Source organism: Mirounga leonina, unplaced genomic scaffold, assembly GCF_011800145.1.
Source record: "Mirounga leonina isolate KUSES-001 unplaced genomic scaffold, KU_Mleo_1.0 Mir_201, whole genome shotgun sequence".
Lineage (NCBI taxonomy): Eukaryota > Metazoa > Chordata > Mammalia > Carnivora > Phocidae > Mirounga > Mirounga leonina.
The window spans coordinates 22,834,122-22,850,819 of NW_023270504.1; the positions used below are offsets into that span (position 1 = coordinate 22,834,122).

Genomic DNA, 16,698 nt, shown 5'->3' on the forward strand with positions numbered 1-16,698 from the left:
ATTCACTTCTGCCATTAGCCATCAGCTCATTATCACCTTCCTGCCGGTATACAGTTTCCCTCTCATTCATTGTTAGAGTCAAGGTTGGGGAAAACTGGAGATTCATTCTAATTAATTATATTTCAGTCATTTCTATTTTCAATTTTCTGGCAAGGTCCAGGCATTGATACAAACATTTTCATATCAATGTGAACTTTATTTTTTATTAATGGAAATTTTAAGAAAGGCAAGGTTGTCATATGGATTTAAATATGGTTGTCTAAAAAGACATGTTGTGAAAACTGCAAAATATTAACTCAGTTTTTCATTCAATTATTGTTCTATCTGTAAAACATGCTATATGTATTTGATATTTAATTAAAATCCTCTAGGGGTTCTTGCGTGGCTCAGTCAGTTAAGCCTTCGACTCCTGGTCTCAGCTCAGGTCATGATCTCAAGGTCTTGAGATTGAGCCCTGTGTTGGGCTCCATGCTCAGCATGGAGTGTGCTTGAAATTCTCTCTCTCCCTCTGCTTCTGCACCTCTCCCTGCTTGTACGTGTGTGCTCTATCTCTCTTTCTCAAAATAAATAAATAAAATCTTTAAAAAAAATAAAATAAAAATTTAGGTGAAGTATGTGACAAAACCAAATAAAATAGCACAAATAAAGTGACTCTTAGTTACCAAATAGTCAGATAGTTAACATTGTCACTGAGTCACTGGAGAGTGCATACAATGGTACTATCAACGTAAGTTAGTTTTGGTGAGCCAATATATCATAGTCAAGACTCAGAATTTTGGGGGAGGGTGAAACATGCACCTTCTAAATAATGGCGGGTAAACACTGGTGCATCACTCTAAAAATTAAACTCTTACAAGAAAATAAAAAGAAATATCTTAGAAATTTTTAAATTCAGAATATTATTATCAACAATGCTGGATATATTTTTATAATATATGAACATATATTTTTCATATGTTTCTAAAAACAGCAACTTCTTCTGTTTTTCCTACCATCAGCTTAAGGATGCATAGATTATAAATGTAGTGGGGCACCTGGGTGACTCACTCGGTTAGGCATCTGCCTTCAGCTCAGGTCATGATCCTGGGGTCCTAGGATTAAGCGCCCCCCTCAGGATCCCTGCTCAGAGGGGAGCCTGCTTTTCCCTCTCCCTCTGCCACTCCCCCCTGCTTGTGCTTGCACTCTCTCTCTTTTTGCCAAATGGATAAATAAAATCTAATAAAAAAATTTTTTAAATGTCATACTTTTCTTTGTGGGTCATTCAATTCTCACACATGCTTACTTTTCATAATTATTAGTAATCTTTAAGGAGTAAGCATGTGCTTCTATAGCAGCTTTATTTGGAACACGAATATTTCAGGAAGAATTTAGAGCTTTTAAAAGGCATCCTGCCATTTTTTTGCATAAATGTTTATTTTTTGCCACATTGCATTAACTATTATTTCTCTCGATTACTGAGTCTTTTTGGAGAGTTCCTGAAATGTTCACCCTAGATGAGTGTCTCATTTGCCTCATGCCGGTCCTGACCCTGAGAAAGATACTCAAAAGGGATGGTTAGAAGCACAACGACAAAATCTTCCCAAAATTTTGTCAAACAACAGACCAGTTAATTAAGCAAAGTAGATATTACATATCCAAGTATATTAGACACCCAATAAGTGAATTGTCTCCCTAATTTACAGAGGAAACCCACAGCTAAAAGTGTCAGTGGGAGGGGTTACAAGAGAAACAACAAAGCATTTCAGACTGGGCACTTCCTTTTGCTGATCTTGACTCATAGAACTTGGAGTCTGTCCTTACACACAAGTTAAGTGCCATATTCCCCTGCTTACAATGGATAGACAAGTGGTATATGCTGACTTAAACTTATCCAGGGGTTCTTGCTTTGCAAGTTCATCACCCCCATCATTTCCTCAAGGTAAGTACCTTTAATTTTCCTCTTGGCATTTGTTTATCTTCCAGAGTTAGAATTTCCTCTCATATTTATGGTTTTCAATCATTGCTCTGAGGATGAGCAGCAATTCTATATTACTGTTGCAGTGGTGCAGCAGAGTTTGTCTGTAGGTAACAATAACTGCCAAGAAAAGCACGCCCCTTGTCGATTTTGTTTTTTATCAAGATATTAGTGTGGGGGCACCTGGGTGGCTCAGTTAAGTGTCTGCCTTCGGCTCAGGTCATGATCCCAAGGTCCTGGGATCGAGCCCCACATCAGGGATCCTGCTGCTCCCCCTGCTTGTGCTCTCTCTCTGTCAAATAAATAAATAAAATCTTTTAAAAAATAAAACAAATAAAGATGTGGAGAACCAAAATACATTTCATTAATTAAATAATTAAGTAAGCCTCCTATTTCATTAATTAATACAATCACAAAAGAAAATAAAAAGAAATATCTTAGAAATTTTTAAATTTAGAATATTATCATCAAGAATGCTGGATATAGGGCGCCTGGGTGGCTCAGTTGGTTAAGCAACTGCCTTTGGCTCAGGTCATGATCCTGGAGTCCCTGGATCAAGTCCCACATCGAGCTCCCTGCTCAGCAGGGAGTCTGCTTCTCCCTCTGACCCTCCCCCCTCTCATGTGCTCACTCTCTCTCATGCTCTCTCTCTCAAATAAATAAATAAAATCTTTAAAAAAAAGAATGCTGGATATATTTTTATAATATATGAACCTATATTTTTCATGTTTCTTTTTTTTGCCTTTTATTCTTACTTTTTAATTTTTTTAATTTTATTCTATTATGTTATGTTAGTCACCATACAATACATCATTAGTTTTTGATGTACTGATCCACGATTCATTGTTTTCTTATAACACCCAGTGCTCCATGCAGTACATGCCCTCCTTAATACCCATTACTGGACTAACCTACCCCTCCCAACCCCCTCCCCTCTAAAACCCTCAGTTTGTTTCTCAGAGTCCATAGTCTCTCATGGTTCATCTTTCCCTCCGATTCCCCCCCTTCATTTTTCCCTTCCTTCTCCTAATGTCCTCCATGCTATCCTTCACGTACCACAAATAAGTGAAACCATATGATAATTGACTTTCTCTGCTTGACTTGTTTCACTCAGCATAATCTCCTCCAGTCCCATCCATGTTGGTGTAAAAGTTGGGTATTCATCCTTTCTGATGGCTGAGTAATATTCCATTGTATATATGGACCACATCTTCTTTATCCATTCATCTGTTGAAGGGCATCTCGGCTCTTTGCACAGTTTGGCTATTGTGGACATTGCTGCAATGAACATTGGGGTACATATGGCTCTTCTTTTCACTACATCTGTGTCTTTGGGGTAAATACCCAGGAGTGCAATTGCTGGGTCATAAGGTAGCTCTATTTTTAATTTTCTGAGGCACCTCCACACTGTTTTCCAAAGTGGCTCTACCAACTTGCATTCCCACCAACAGTGTAAGAGGGTGCCCCTTTCTCCACAACCTCTCCAACATTTGTTGTTTCTTGCCTTGTCAGTTTTGGGCATTCTAACTGGTGTAAGGTGGTATCTCAGCATGGTTTTGATTTGAATTTCCCTGATGGCTAATGATGATGAACATTTTTTCATGTGTCTGTTAGCCATTTGTATGTCTTCTTTGGAGAACTGTCTATTCATGTCATGTCTTCTGCCCATTTTTTGACTTGATTATTTGTTTTTTGGGTGTTGGGTTTGAGAAGTTCTTTATAGATCTTGGATACCAGCCCTTTATCTGTAGTGTCATTTGCAAATATCTTCTCCCATTCTGTGGGTTGCCTCTTTGTTTGTTGACTGTTTCCTTTGCAGTGCAGAAGCTTTTTATCTTGATGAAGTCCCAAAAGTTCATTTTTGCTTTTGTTTCACTTGCCTTTGGAGATGTATCTTGAAAGAAGTTGCTGTGGCTGATGTCAAAGAGGTTACTGCCTATGTTCTCCTCTAGGATTTGGATGGATTCCTGTCTCACATTGAGGTCTTTCATCCATTTTGAGTTTATCTTTGTGTATGGTGTTAGAGAATGGTTGAGTTTCATTCTTCTGTATATAGCTGTCCAATTTTCCCAGCACCATTTATTGAAGAGACTGTCTTTTTTCCATTGCATGTTTTTTCCTGCTTTGTCAAAGATTATTTGACCATAGAGTTGAGGGTCCATATCTGGGCTCCCTATTCTGTTCCATTGGTCTATATGTCTGTTTTTGTGCCAGTACCGTGCTGTCTTGGTGATCACTGCTTTGTAATATAGCTTGAAATCAGGCAACGTGATGTCCCCAGCTTTGTTTTTCTTTTTCAGCATTTCCTTGGCGATTCAAGGTCTTTTCTGATTCCATACAAATTTTAGGATTGTTTGTTCCAGCACTTTGAAAAATGTCATTGGAATTTTGATCAGGATGGCGTTGAAGGTATAGATTGCTCTGGGTAGCATAGACATTTTAACAATGTTTATTCTTCTGATCCATGAGCATGGAATGTTTTTCCATCTTTTTGTGTCTTCTTCAATTTCTTTCATGAGTGTTCTGTAGTTCCTAGAGTGTAGATTCTTTTTACCTCTTTGGTTAGGTTTATTCCCAGGTGTCTTAGGTTTTTGGTGCTATTGTAAATGGAATTGTTTCTCTAATTTCTCTTTCTACAGTTGCATTGTTAGTGTATAAGAAAGCAACTGACTTCTGTGCATTGATTTTGTATCCTGCCACATTACTGAATTGCTGAATGAGTCTAGGAATTTGGGGGTGGAGCCTTTTGGATGTTCCACATAAAGTATCATGTCATCTGCGAAGAGAGAGAGTTTGACTTCTTTGCCAATTTGAATACATTTTATTTTTTGTTGTTGTTGTCTGATTGCTGTTAGATTGCTCTGGGTAGCATAGACATTTTAACAATGTATTTTTCATATGTTTCTAAAAACAGCAGCCCCTTCTGTTTTTCCCACCATCAGCTTAAGGATGCACAGATTATAAATTTACTGGGGCACCTGGGTGGCTCACTCAGTTAGGCCCAGGGATCAAGCCCCGCCTTGGGCTCCCTGCTCAGTGGGGAGCCTGCTTCTCCCACTCCCCCTGCTTGTGCTCTCTCACTCTCTCTGTCAAATAAATAAATAAAATCTTTTTTAAAAAAAGATATTAGTGTGAAAAGTGAACATCACTTCTATTACTGAGCTTTGGTTAAAAACCAGGAAGAAACATTTTACACATATGAACAAAGCAATATTTTTTAGAGACACATTGCTACCTTGCTGTAATGGTAACCTACCTTATTCCAAATCCCCTCACAAAATACTAAGATTAAGTTCCAGTGAATTCACTTCTATAGTATTTTTTTCACAATGCAAAGTATAAGCTTAATGATTAACATCCTTCACTCTCCGAAGAGAAGGGGAAAAAATTTCTGGAAGAAAATCATATTCAAGACTGCAGACTTCAATATAATTACATTGTGATGGTTTCTAACTTTGAAACTTGATACTTGAAAAGTATCACAGTTTAGGAGATAAGCCTTGAGACACTGGAGAATATCATTAACGAACAAACCTATTTGACACTTGTTGGAATCAGCACTTTTCCGTGTGAGTGAACAACAACAAAAAAAAAAATAGGGAAGTGTAATATGAAGTAATAGGTGAGGGATGCCACGACCTGGACATGGGTGAAAAAAGACCAGGAACTAGGCAGAAAATACATATGAAATTATCATGACTTTCTGAAATCTAACCAAATGTGATATTGGGATTTTTATCTAACCTGATATTTGTTTCATATTGTGCTAAGCATGTGGACTATATTCTTTTAGAATGACTTGGGATAGGTTTGAAACTATTAAATTATCAATGTTCCAAATTGGGAAAAAAGGTTTAGGGTTACCAAATAAGTTTCACTATACTTTTCATATGGGGATTAAGGAGAATTGGAGGATTTTGGTAACTACAGTTGGGGTTTGGTCTAGTCACAGATATTTTTTTATGGGAAAGAGTAAGACTTCTCTGACCCTATTCAGATCTAGCAAAAGTGGAGAGAAAGGAAGATGGTGTTGAAAGGGGATGTCAGAAAAAGGGAAGAAAAAAAAAAGGCAGGGAGATTTTCCTCAAAATCTACTCTCTATGACCCCAAATCAATGGGTCCAGAAAATTTGTCTAGTCTGATTATATTTTTATCCTACAAAATATCATCCTAAAAGCGAAACTGAAAAAAAGTAGAATAAAGTCAACAAAATGTGTTATATGTTTCTTTTTTTTGCCTGATATTACAATTATTGTGAAACCACTCCTGAGCTTTTGGCTAAGTTTTTCAGGCTGTGGTTACCATAAAAGAGTGAGAAAACCAAGAGTCAGTAAAACCAGGCAGAGATGTGAGCGTTGACCTATTTTGTTACAGTCAAGGGTTTTGGTCCCTTAGAAAAGTAAGTAAGGTGTTGGCAAAATGCCTCTAGAGGTTATTCATTCATTCAAAAATAAGCACCTTCTGTGTGCTAGGCCATCAGTGCTGAGATGACAGCAGTCAACAAAATAGAGAAAAAAAATCTTTTCCTTTATTACGTTTATATTACACTACTACAGACACAGATAAACAAAGAACTAAGTATATGTAAGAAAGATCACATGATATTAAGTGCAATTGAGAAAAATAAAAAATAGAAGTAGAATTTAGCTTTGGGGGAGGGACAGTATCAAATGAAATATCTACAGAACCTGACGGCAAGATGACATTTGAGTCAAGACCTGAAAGAATTGTGGGACAAATTTTTTTATTAGAAAATTACTCACATTAGTTTTCCCTATGAAATCCAAATTTTTAAAGATGTCTAGAACCAGGACATCTAGGTGGCTCAGTCGGTTAAGCATCTGCTTAATCCTGGGATCAAGCTCCCATCAGGGAGGGATCCTGCTTCTCCCTCTGCCTGCCACTCCCCCTGCTTGTGCTCTCTCTCTTTCTGTCAAATAAATAAATAAAATCTTTTAAAAAATAAAACAAATAAAGATGTCTGGAACCAAAATACATTTCATTAATTAATTAAGCCTCCCATTTCATTAATTAATACGATCACAATTTCTGATGAACATGAGATATACGCTATATTGTAAGTGATATGACTACAGAGAAATACAAATGTATTTGATATTTTGTTAGACTATGCAATGTTGTAGACATCAGTTCATGCTATGTTACATTCATTGAAATACTGAAAATAATATGCAGCTTCACAAAACACTCTTTCTTGAATGCCATACATCTGATTCAAGTTGGAAATAATTGTTTTAGATGACAATAAAGTAGAGGAATCCACGTCCAAGAATAGAATTGTTGTATATAACCGAAACCTAAAATGGTGCTTAGCACAAAATAGAGCCTCAATAGAGCTCTTTCTAAAATACCTTGACTGGACAATGGCCATCTTTTTTTAGACAAAATTCTTTCACTTACTCCCTATAATATGGTATTTGTTTGATTTTCACACAGCACTTGGCAATTTTCAAAACTTTTCATATCTATCCCATTTGATTATTATACCAATCATTTGTACATAAGACAAGCATAAATATTTCTGTTTTATCAGTGAGCAAACTCTCAGCTGGATCTGGCTGAGAATCCACCTCGTGGGTCCCTAATATGGCTGATTGTTCTTTCCTGCCCCCAGCTCCCATCCTGAATCTGTCTATAGGTGATCCAAAACACCCTTGCTTTTTGTACCAGATGAACTCAACTGGGTTAACTGAGTGTATTTTCTTAACTTCTCAGATGTCTGTCAAGGTTCACCTTGGCATCAATTTGCTCTGAAACTTGGTTGTATTGCGCTTATTCTTCTTACTTTGACTGTGATTGGATTGAGTGTTTCAGGTAAGTAATTCAAGATTATTTGCTTCAGAATACTTATATTATTTCTATCACAAATATTAGAGTATCAACATCATTTGGCCACCTCAAACTTAGTGAAAGACCAATAAAATAAAAACAATTACAAAACAATGCTTTTCACAATGCTCGGCCCAAATCTACTCTGCAAACTTCAGCCTTTCACATTTCTCTTCCTAATTGTTCGATCGTCTTCATGTGGTATTTCAGATGTGCTCCCAGAACCTAAAAATGATCACAGTTATAATAAAAACATGACAGTGACAAAGAAAAATAAAATTTTCCCTTATTTACAGTTTTTTAAGTGCCTACTAAATTCCAGATTGCACTAGGCAACCTCTCCCATGGGGTAAACATAATTATATTTATTTTGAAGATGAAAAAGCTTGGTCAGGAGTATAAACAACTTAAGAGTAGACAACAGGTAAGTCAGTGTCTGTGTGATTTCACCGTTCCATGTGTTTTCTTGTTTGTGTATGTATGCTGTGTTCTAACTAGGCTCTTTGCTACATTACTATCGCTTTATCTTCTGTCCACATTCAGCCTTGTTGAGATAATATAGTCTCCTGAAGTGATCAATATAACACATCCATTTCACCACATTCAGCATTTAATCTTCTTAATGGTTTCTCCTTACTTGCTAGTGACTTTCTTAAGACGAAACTCATTAATAGAAGAAAGCCGAGTGGATGTTCAAGAGAACAGGAATGAAACAACAGGTAATTTGGTAGCTTGAACTTTCTAAAAATAATAGCCCATATTTGACAGATACTATATGTTACAGTAGTAAAAGCTCCTAACAACCCATAAGTTAAGATGGCATTATCTTTCTGATTTTATGTTTGACAAAACTAAGGAATGGAAAGGGAAAACAACTCACTTAGGGTCATACACCTAGTAAGAGGTGACAACGGAAATTACACCTGTGGCCAGAAATTGCATCATAGATTAAGTCTATGATCTTAATCACCAGTTCATGTTGCCTCATGGGAAGTTGCTGTTAGAATATTCAATAATTAATAGCCAAATACCATGTTAAAAAGTTAACTATGCACTTACGCAAAATATTTGATGATCTTAATGAGTATGTCAAAGAGTTAACTTTTGTCCATTAATCTTAAGACATCAATCTTGTTCCAGTAGGTAGTGTGAGTTAATAAAGACACTATTGTTGAATGACTGTAGCAGAATGTGTTCATGGATTGTGCACATTCTTACAGAACAGAAATTTTAGGAAACCTGGAAAATCCTTCCAGAAAATGTTATCTAATAGATTGCCTTAAGTTAGCAAAGATAATTTGACAATTAGAAATTTTCCATAGAATTTGTCATTAATTTAGTGAAATCAATTATTATCTGCCTTGCAGTTTACATGTTGTTTAAAGTAAACATTTTTTAGATAACTACATATTGGACGTATAGTGGAGTCAGCACTAGTGATGGGTTTAAGGAAACTCAGGAATAGTTTTGACTCTACCACCATCTGATTGTGTGGACTTAAATTATTCTGTCAGTGCCTTAAAAAGTAGGATGTGGCTGCTTAAATGATGTTGATGGTCTTTCCCTATTCTAATATTCTATGATTCCATTTATGCTCGCTATAACTGGTCATGAATTTCCAATTCTTGATACCAGAATGAACAGTAAGTCTCAAAAACCTCAAAACTATAATAAATTCATTTGTTGTTCTCACAGTGATAATCAGAGACTTCTGTGCATTTATAATGACCTGTGCATGTGTGATTAGTTGTGGTGGGTGGAGACAGAATAGAAATATAACACTTATTTATTTCTTCTTTCTGTTTACTTCAGAGAAACTAGATCTGTTAAAGTGCCCAGAAGATTGGCATATACTCCCAGAAAAATGCTTGTTTCTTTCTCGTGCTTCCAACACTTGGAAAGATAGTCTGACTGACTGTTCCACAAAAGAATCCAGTTTGCTGCTTATTCGAGATCAGGAAGAATTGGTAAATAATGAAATAAGATATCTTAATAATAAAACTTAGCACTTTTTTCTAACCATACCAAGATCTTTGGGCTTTAGCCCAAAGGTTCTATGCAGATAGAAGTAGCAAATTTCACTTCAAGAAGCTCACAGTCTGAGAGACTACACACAGGTGTAGGCAAATAATTGAAGAGACTTTGATGCATGCAGCAATATGGATATAAATATAGGGACAATAATATCACAAAGAAGGAATAATTAACTCTGATGAGGAGTTAGGAAAGGCATCATAGACTAGGTGAGACTTGAACTCTGTTTTAGAGAATGAGCAGAAAAATGCAAACCATGAATAGATAATGCAGATTCAATATTCAGTCATTTCTTTCGTTTTATTGATAGAAACTCATACGAATGCGGATAAATGAAAAGGGAATGCTATTTTGGATTGGACTAAATTTAACATTATCAGAGAAGAAATGGAAATGGATAAATGGTTCATTTTTAAATTCAAATGTGTGAGTATTAGATCAGCTAATTTGAATATTCATTCCCAAATCAGGTTAATATTTCAGGATAGTAACACTGTTATGGAAGATTGAGGTTTGTGGTTTTAATTTAGTTTAGAAATTTTCAAGAGGTTCGGAATAGACTAAGATGAATGATGTTGAAGTTGGTTGGTTGAAAAGTTCCGTATGTGAAAAGACATCAGCCCATTATAGCAATATATATTTTTATCTGCAAGGGGGTTTTAGAGGAGAAAGGAGCAGACTAACTTTTTTGGGGAGGGGCATATAAAATTAAGCAATCTCTAGCTGGAGGTTTTCATCATGCAAAAGTTTTTAAGTAGTGTTTTTCAAATTGTGGGACAATATACCTTGGGGGGGTCACCATCAGCACTGGAACAGTAAATATAAGGGGGAAAAAAAAAAAGTAAATATCAGCATGCAGAACCCAGACACATGAAAAGCCTTATTGATTAACATATATTTTATATGTTATACGTATTCTATACTGTATTCTCACAATAAGCTAGAGAAAAGAAAATGTCATTAAGAAATTATAAAAACAGAAAATACATTTACAATACTTCACTGTATTTATCGAAAAAGAAAAAAATGCATAGAAGTGAACCTGTGTAGTTCAAACAAATGTGGTTTGAGGGTTAGCTGTATATTTTAACCAGTGGTGTAAAGGAGACAGTTATTTCAGGGAATGGGATTAATATGTCATAGGCCACAAAGGATCTAATTGCTATTTTCTCTTGGGTGTTTCATTATAGTTTCTTGTGTAAGGTGGTCAAGATAACTAGCCGTGTAATAGGAGGGTTGATGCTGCACAGGTAAATTACATATTTTAACAGAATTCATGGTTAATTGTACAACAAATGAAGAGTTTTTTTTCCCTCAGGAGCAAAAGTATGTAGGAATTCAATAATGTTTCTGTAAAGAACTTTTCGATAGATTTTTCAGAAGAGATGATATTATGTTGCATTTTTTTTAGTCTGTGAATGATTCAATCAAATCTGTATAAATTACAGTTAAAATTTTTTTTATCCTTCAAAAAACATGAGGAAAAAACATGAAATTTAAAACACAGGAGCTTGTTCAAGTTTATCTAAGCCATAGTGATAATTGTTATGGAAAAGTATTAAACATTGAAAAAAAGCTGGCTTAATTAGCAAATTTTCACATTGTCTGACCCATGTTCTAAACTGTTTTTTAAAATGTGATTCTTTGAAAGATTATTTTAAAATAAGTGTTCTGGGAAGCGCAGTTGGTTAAGCATCTGGCTCTAGGTTTCAGCTCAGGTCATGATCTCAGGGTCCTGGGGATCGAGCCTCATGTTGGGCTCCCCATTCAGCATGGAGTCTGCTTGGGATTCTATCTCCTTCTGCCTCTCCCCGTGTGCTCTCTCTCACTCTCTCTGAAATAAATAAATCTAAAATAAATAAATGAATAAATAAATAAGTGTTCTGGAGTAGAATAAAGTTATGAAAAGGCAAACATACTCCTTCTGTTAAATAAAATCTATCCTCACACCACATGTACATCACAAACACAAACACACACAGCAGAACACACCAAAAACAATACTCACATACACCACACACATATCGCACAAAACATACTCACTACACATACACAACACACATATACACCACACATACTCTACACATATATCACACACACACAGCACAGACACGCACACACAAATCTATCCTCATTTTTTATATGCTTTCTGGGTATTATTTTCTATACTTTATCTACATATAAATGAAAATTTGATATTGACTTATTTTTATTTTTTCATGCATAATAAAGGTTAATTTGGGTTGATTCAATTTAGTATGTGTGTATACTTATTTTACTGAGGTTCATAATAAAATTGGAAAACACTGAAGTGTCTGTGAGCAGAAATATAAGTAAAGTGGATGGATTAAATTCAACTGAATATTCCATTTCACTCTGGGATAAAAATGATGCTTTGATTAAGATGGCAGTGATCAGATAACCCTGGAAGGTGTCGGGTTATAGTAGAAAGGGTATCAGATTCTGCTTTCATTTTAACTGTCAGCCTGGCTTGCTGGTAAGGAGAAAAATAGAGGGTGATAATAATTTTTCTCTCAGGACTGTTTAGGGATTAAATGAGATAAGTTTAGAGAACCAGGCTGAGATTGAGGGCCTTTTGGAAAGACAATCATTGACCTGGCCATCTGAGCATTAAAAAAGTTATCTTGAAAGCTGAAGAAGGGATCAAAAGGGTAAAGAGGCAAAACATGGCAGGCTTCGGCAATAGCCTAGTTGAGAGAAGTTCATAATTTGACAAGAGTGTCAGACTCTAGGGAGGAATCAGATTGGCTGCTCAGGCCCAAGGGGCTGCATGAAGAAATGCAATGAAGTAACAAAGAAAAGCTGTGACAGAACCCTGTCCACCACCACCACTCCACTTGGTTTGAAACACATGAGTCTTGAACTCACCCCATCCCGGCACCTGGCCCTAATGTTGCCTTACTCTGTTGTTGATTCTACTCCTACCCTCACCCGCAGTGAGCCACAAGCCTCACACTTGTTGGAATTAATGGCATATTGAAGCAGACACCTACCAACCTCTGCTTGGAAAGGAAAAAAAAAGGAAACTTCTGACCACATAGCACACAAACGAAGCCTCTTTTCCTAGCTGTGTCCAAAGTCTATAGACCCTGTATGCCCATCACTCACTGTGTACTTAATGTTTACTGAGCACATACACCATTTAAGCATTGTCATACTTTCACATGTGCCATCTCAATGTCTCCCCCAAATATTAGTGGTTATATCCTGTATATTTAAGAAAATTGAAGTTTGGTAAAGAAACTTTTCACATGATATGTCAATGATAGAATAAGAATCAGAAGAGAATCCCAGTTTCCAAAGCTTGTCTTCTTTGCATATGTTATTACGAAGCTTCTTGTTAGAGAATGCTTTTCCAGTGAAGATGAACTGGCGAGTTCCAGAGACTTATATAGCTATTCCAGGGTGCCTAGGTGGCTCAGATCTCAGGGTCATGGGATCGAGCCCCGTGTCCAGCCCAGAGTCGAGTCCCACATCTGGCTCCACACTTAGCAGAGTTTACTTGGGAGTCTCGCTCTCCCTCTCCCTCTGCTCCTCCCCCTAGTTGTGCTCTAAATAAAACTAAGTAACATAACATAATAAAATAAAATTTAAAAATAAATAAGTAAATAAATAAAAATCTTTTTTTAAGTGTTTATACCATTTTATGTTTGACAGTGTACTTACGCTATACTTAATAATTTAGCATCCCGTTGTTTCCTGAAAGTTGTAGGAGACACTGGCTAGATGAAGGGAATTAATTATGTGAGAAAATCACAAACACTAAGGGAGTTTTTTCTTTTGCTCCACAGATTACAAATTTCTGGTTATACTCAAGAAAAGAGCTGTGTTTCCATCTCACCAACAAGAATTATTTCTGAGGACTGTGACACAGAAAATCGATGGATCTGCCAAAAAGAATTAAAACCTGTCAGAAATAAAGTATGTTCTGACTCTTGACTATACATCTCCTCTCAATTTCTTTACTTTCCATTATAGGTCTCTGCAATTTTAACTATATATACAGTTAAACTGGCCTAATGTACATTTAATAGCACAAAGTGAACCAATACTGAGAATTCTAAAACTATTATGAATCTTACAGAAGTTCATGTCTAATCTACTCATTAAATGAATGAGGAAACAAATACATAGGGAAAATATGTATCATTTTAAGATGTTCTATGGAAAGAAGCCCAGAGCAGCTGAGAGGAATGGTTTCCAGTCCTGGCATATATGTGTGGCCTTCATTGATCCCCTCTATGCCTTAGCTCACCTCTAGAAAAGTTTTAGTAAAAGATCTCTAAAGTCCCGTGAATATTTCATAGTCTATGATTTTTCATATTATTACACAACTGGATTGTGACAGAACATTGACCTAAGTCCATTCTCTTGACTCTGATATCAGAATCTCATAACCAAAGGATCTTGGGAAGGGATCTAAACCCTTCCCACCATTCCAATGTTCTTCCCATTTTTTCTCATTACTTCTCTATTTTCCTTCTATGTCTCCTTTCTATGGCTCACATACAAGCTGTAGGAAATATGTAATTAAGTTTTCCATTATTTAATGGAAAATAAGTGTTTTTTCAACAAAAGAGAAATGTTTATTCAGATAAATATCATGAGTGTTCACTTTTTTTAAAACATGCCACATCTTCTATGGAGATCAAATAAATAATAATACTGGAGGCTTATAATAAAATTTCTGAAAAATAGATATCTACTTACTCTGATCATTCAATGCCAATTTGAATTATATAAATTCGAGTACATACTATAGTGACCAAAATAACATTTCAATTTCTGTTTTCATGATGATTTATAATACTTGTTAATATACAATTTTGACTATGTCAAAACCCAAAGTATAATTCTTTTGTGTTAGGAAATAAATTACTTAGGGAGACATTCTAGACAAGAACATCATTATGAACAGTATATGATAACAGTGAGATTTTGAACTGTTTGGCACTTTTGAGGAAGAGACCTATAAAGAACAGAAATCTGAAAAAAAAGTGTTTCCATAATTGACAGTGTACATGTCCACCCCTTGAAATAATGTTCAATGCAACCTTCTAAAGCGAATCAGGATTCAGCTCTCTAAATCCATCCAGTTAATCCAGAATTCATTCCAAACATGGACCTGTTCCTTCTCCTATACTTGTTAGATCCCAAATGAAGTGGCCCTAAGGGACACAACTGTAAGAGTGTTTTACAATGAAACTGACTCCAAGAAGTTAAGTTCTGTCACAAGGATTTGCTATTGCAGTATTAGATGATCAATTAAATTTACCAGTGGATAGGACACTGGAGATCATCTTTGAGACTCAAACTATAAAGTTTCCGCAGCTCCCTGAGGAAAGCATGTCTAACCATATTCTACGCGGATTAAAAAATATTAGATCTACAGTATTTGAGTCATTGTTTATTGACAAACTAACCGCAACTCTAAAACATGTCAAAAGAAATCCTTGCTACGTCATTCAAGATCTGCCATCTACATTTCCTCTAAGTGGCCCATACGCTCCTTGTGCAGGCTCCTTACCGATCTCCAAACACCTCCTGACGTTGTATGATTTCATTGTTTAATACATGTTGTCCCATGAGTGTGAGGTTCTCTTTTCACACATCTTTATGCTTTGACTAGAAAAACCGGAGAAGTTGTGGATGGTTTAAATCAAATGTTAATTCCTTTCTGAATGTTTCCTCAAGCTTCTCTCTCTCACAATTTGTAAATTTATTTCTCTTTACTTTTCTGAAATATAATTACAATTCTTCTTTGCTATATTGTAATAAGTTGCTTTTGTGTTTCTCAGGCTGGTTCCACCGCTCTCCTGGCTGACATTGCACGAGTACCAAGACAGAACAATGAAAGGAAGGAAAGGAAGTCCCTGACTCGTTTTAAATCAGTGAGCTAAGCTGAGTAATGGCACAGTACAGTCTATTCATGCTGCTGTAGACTGACCTTGAGGCTGGACCAGGGAGATTCCTTCTGTTTATTTTCTATGCCATGTGCTTGGATTTGAAATCCATTTGCTTCTGTTTTCCTTCCTGTCCGCTCATTCCACAGCAGGCTTTGATAGGCGCAGTGCGTGATAAAAAGTAGTTCTCGTGGTATCACATAAGACTGATGAATCACAGGCCTGTACTTCTGAAACCAGTAATACATTATATGTTAATTCACTGAATTTAAATTTTAAAATGTTTTTAAAAAAACAGTTCTCGTGGAAAAACCCTTATGGTGGAAAAGAATTAAATATAAGATATTCTTGATGCATTAGCCTAGCTTTTTAAGAAGTCATTGTTTCCAATGCCCAGATGTGTAGGCAGCCAGTCACGAGATTCTTTTCCTTTTTAGGTAACCTGCCCTTGTACTTCCGTTTTTTTGCTGTGGACTCCGTTCTGCCACCTTGTGGACGTACTTGGTTTGGGTTGTGGTTTCCTGGCTATGCTTGTTCTGTTCCAACCAAGCAAAATAGAACAAAGGGAAAAACACCTGAAACTAATGTTGTGTGTCAACTATACTCAAATTTTAAAAATTTTTAAAAAGAGAATTTTGTCAACGGAGAAATGACACAAACAATAAATATCAGAAGAGGTTTATCCATGTTGTCCCATTGCAAAACCTTATTTCTCTCATAACATAGGAAGTGGGGTAATTATTTTGTTTATCTGTTTATTGTTTTGTTATTGTTCTTATTTTGTTAGGCCAACTCTTGATCTCGGCTCAGGTTATAATTCCCAGGGTTCTGGGATCGAGCCCGGCATGGGGTTCTGTGCTCAGCAGGGAGTCCACTTGAGGATTCTCTCTCCCTCTCCCTCTGCCCCCACTCTTGCATGCTCTAACTCTCGCTCTC

At 36.2% G+C, this 16,698-nt stretch overlaps 1 protein-coding gene across 4 annotated transcripts; it reads left to right on the plus strand.

Moving 5' to 3' along the window:
• Positions 1–1,732: 1,732 nt before the first annotated feature.
• Positions 1,733–16,456, plus strand: KLRB1 (killer cell lectin like receptor B1). Of its 4 annotated transcripts, none has more exons than XM_035027883.1 (9): positions 1,733–1,918; positions 7,691–7,789; positions 8,449–8,523; positions 9,617–9,771; positions 10,149–10,264; positions 11,029–11,088; positions 13,651–13,780; positions 15,658–15,750; positions 16,200–16,456. In XM_035027883.1, exons 1-9 carry the CDS (start codon positions 1,834–1,836, stop codon positions 16,413–16,415), a joined length of 1,029 nt encoding a protein of 342 aa, XP_034883774.1. In that variant the 5' UTR covers positions 1,733–1,833; the 3' UTR covers positions 16,416–16,456. The 4 variants fall into 4 exon arrangements, with proteins under 4 accessions (XP_034883774.1, XP_034883777.1, XP_034883775.1 ...); XM_035027886.1 differs by having other exon boundaries at positions 15,658–15,759; positions 16,200–16,289; XM_035027884.1 differs by lacking the exon at positions 11,029–11,088.
• The last annotated feature ends 242 nt before the right edge of the window (positions 16,457–16,698 follow it).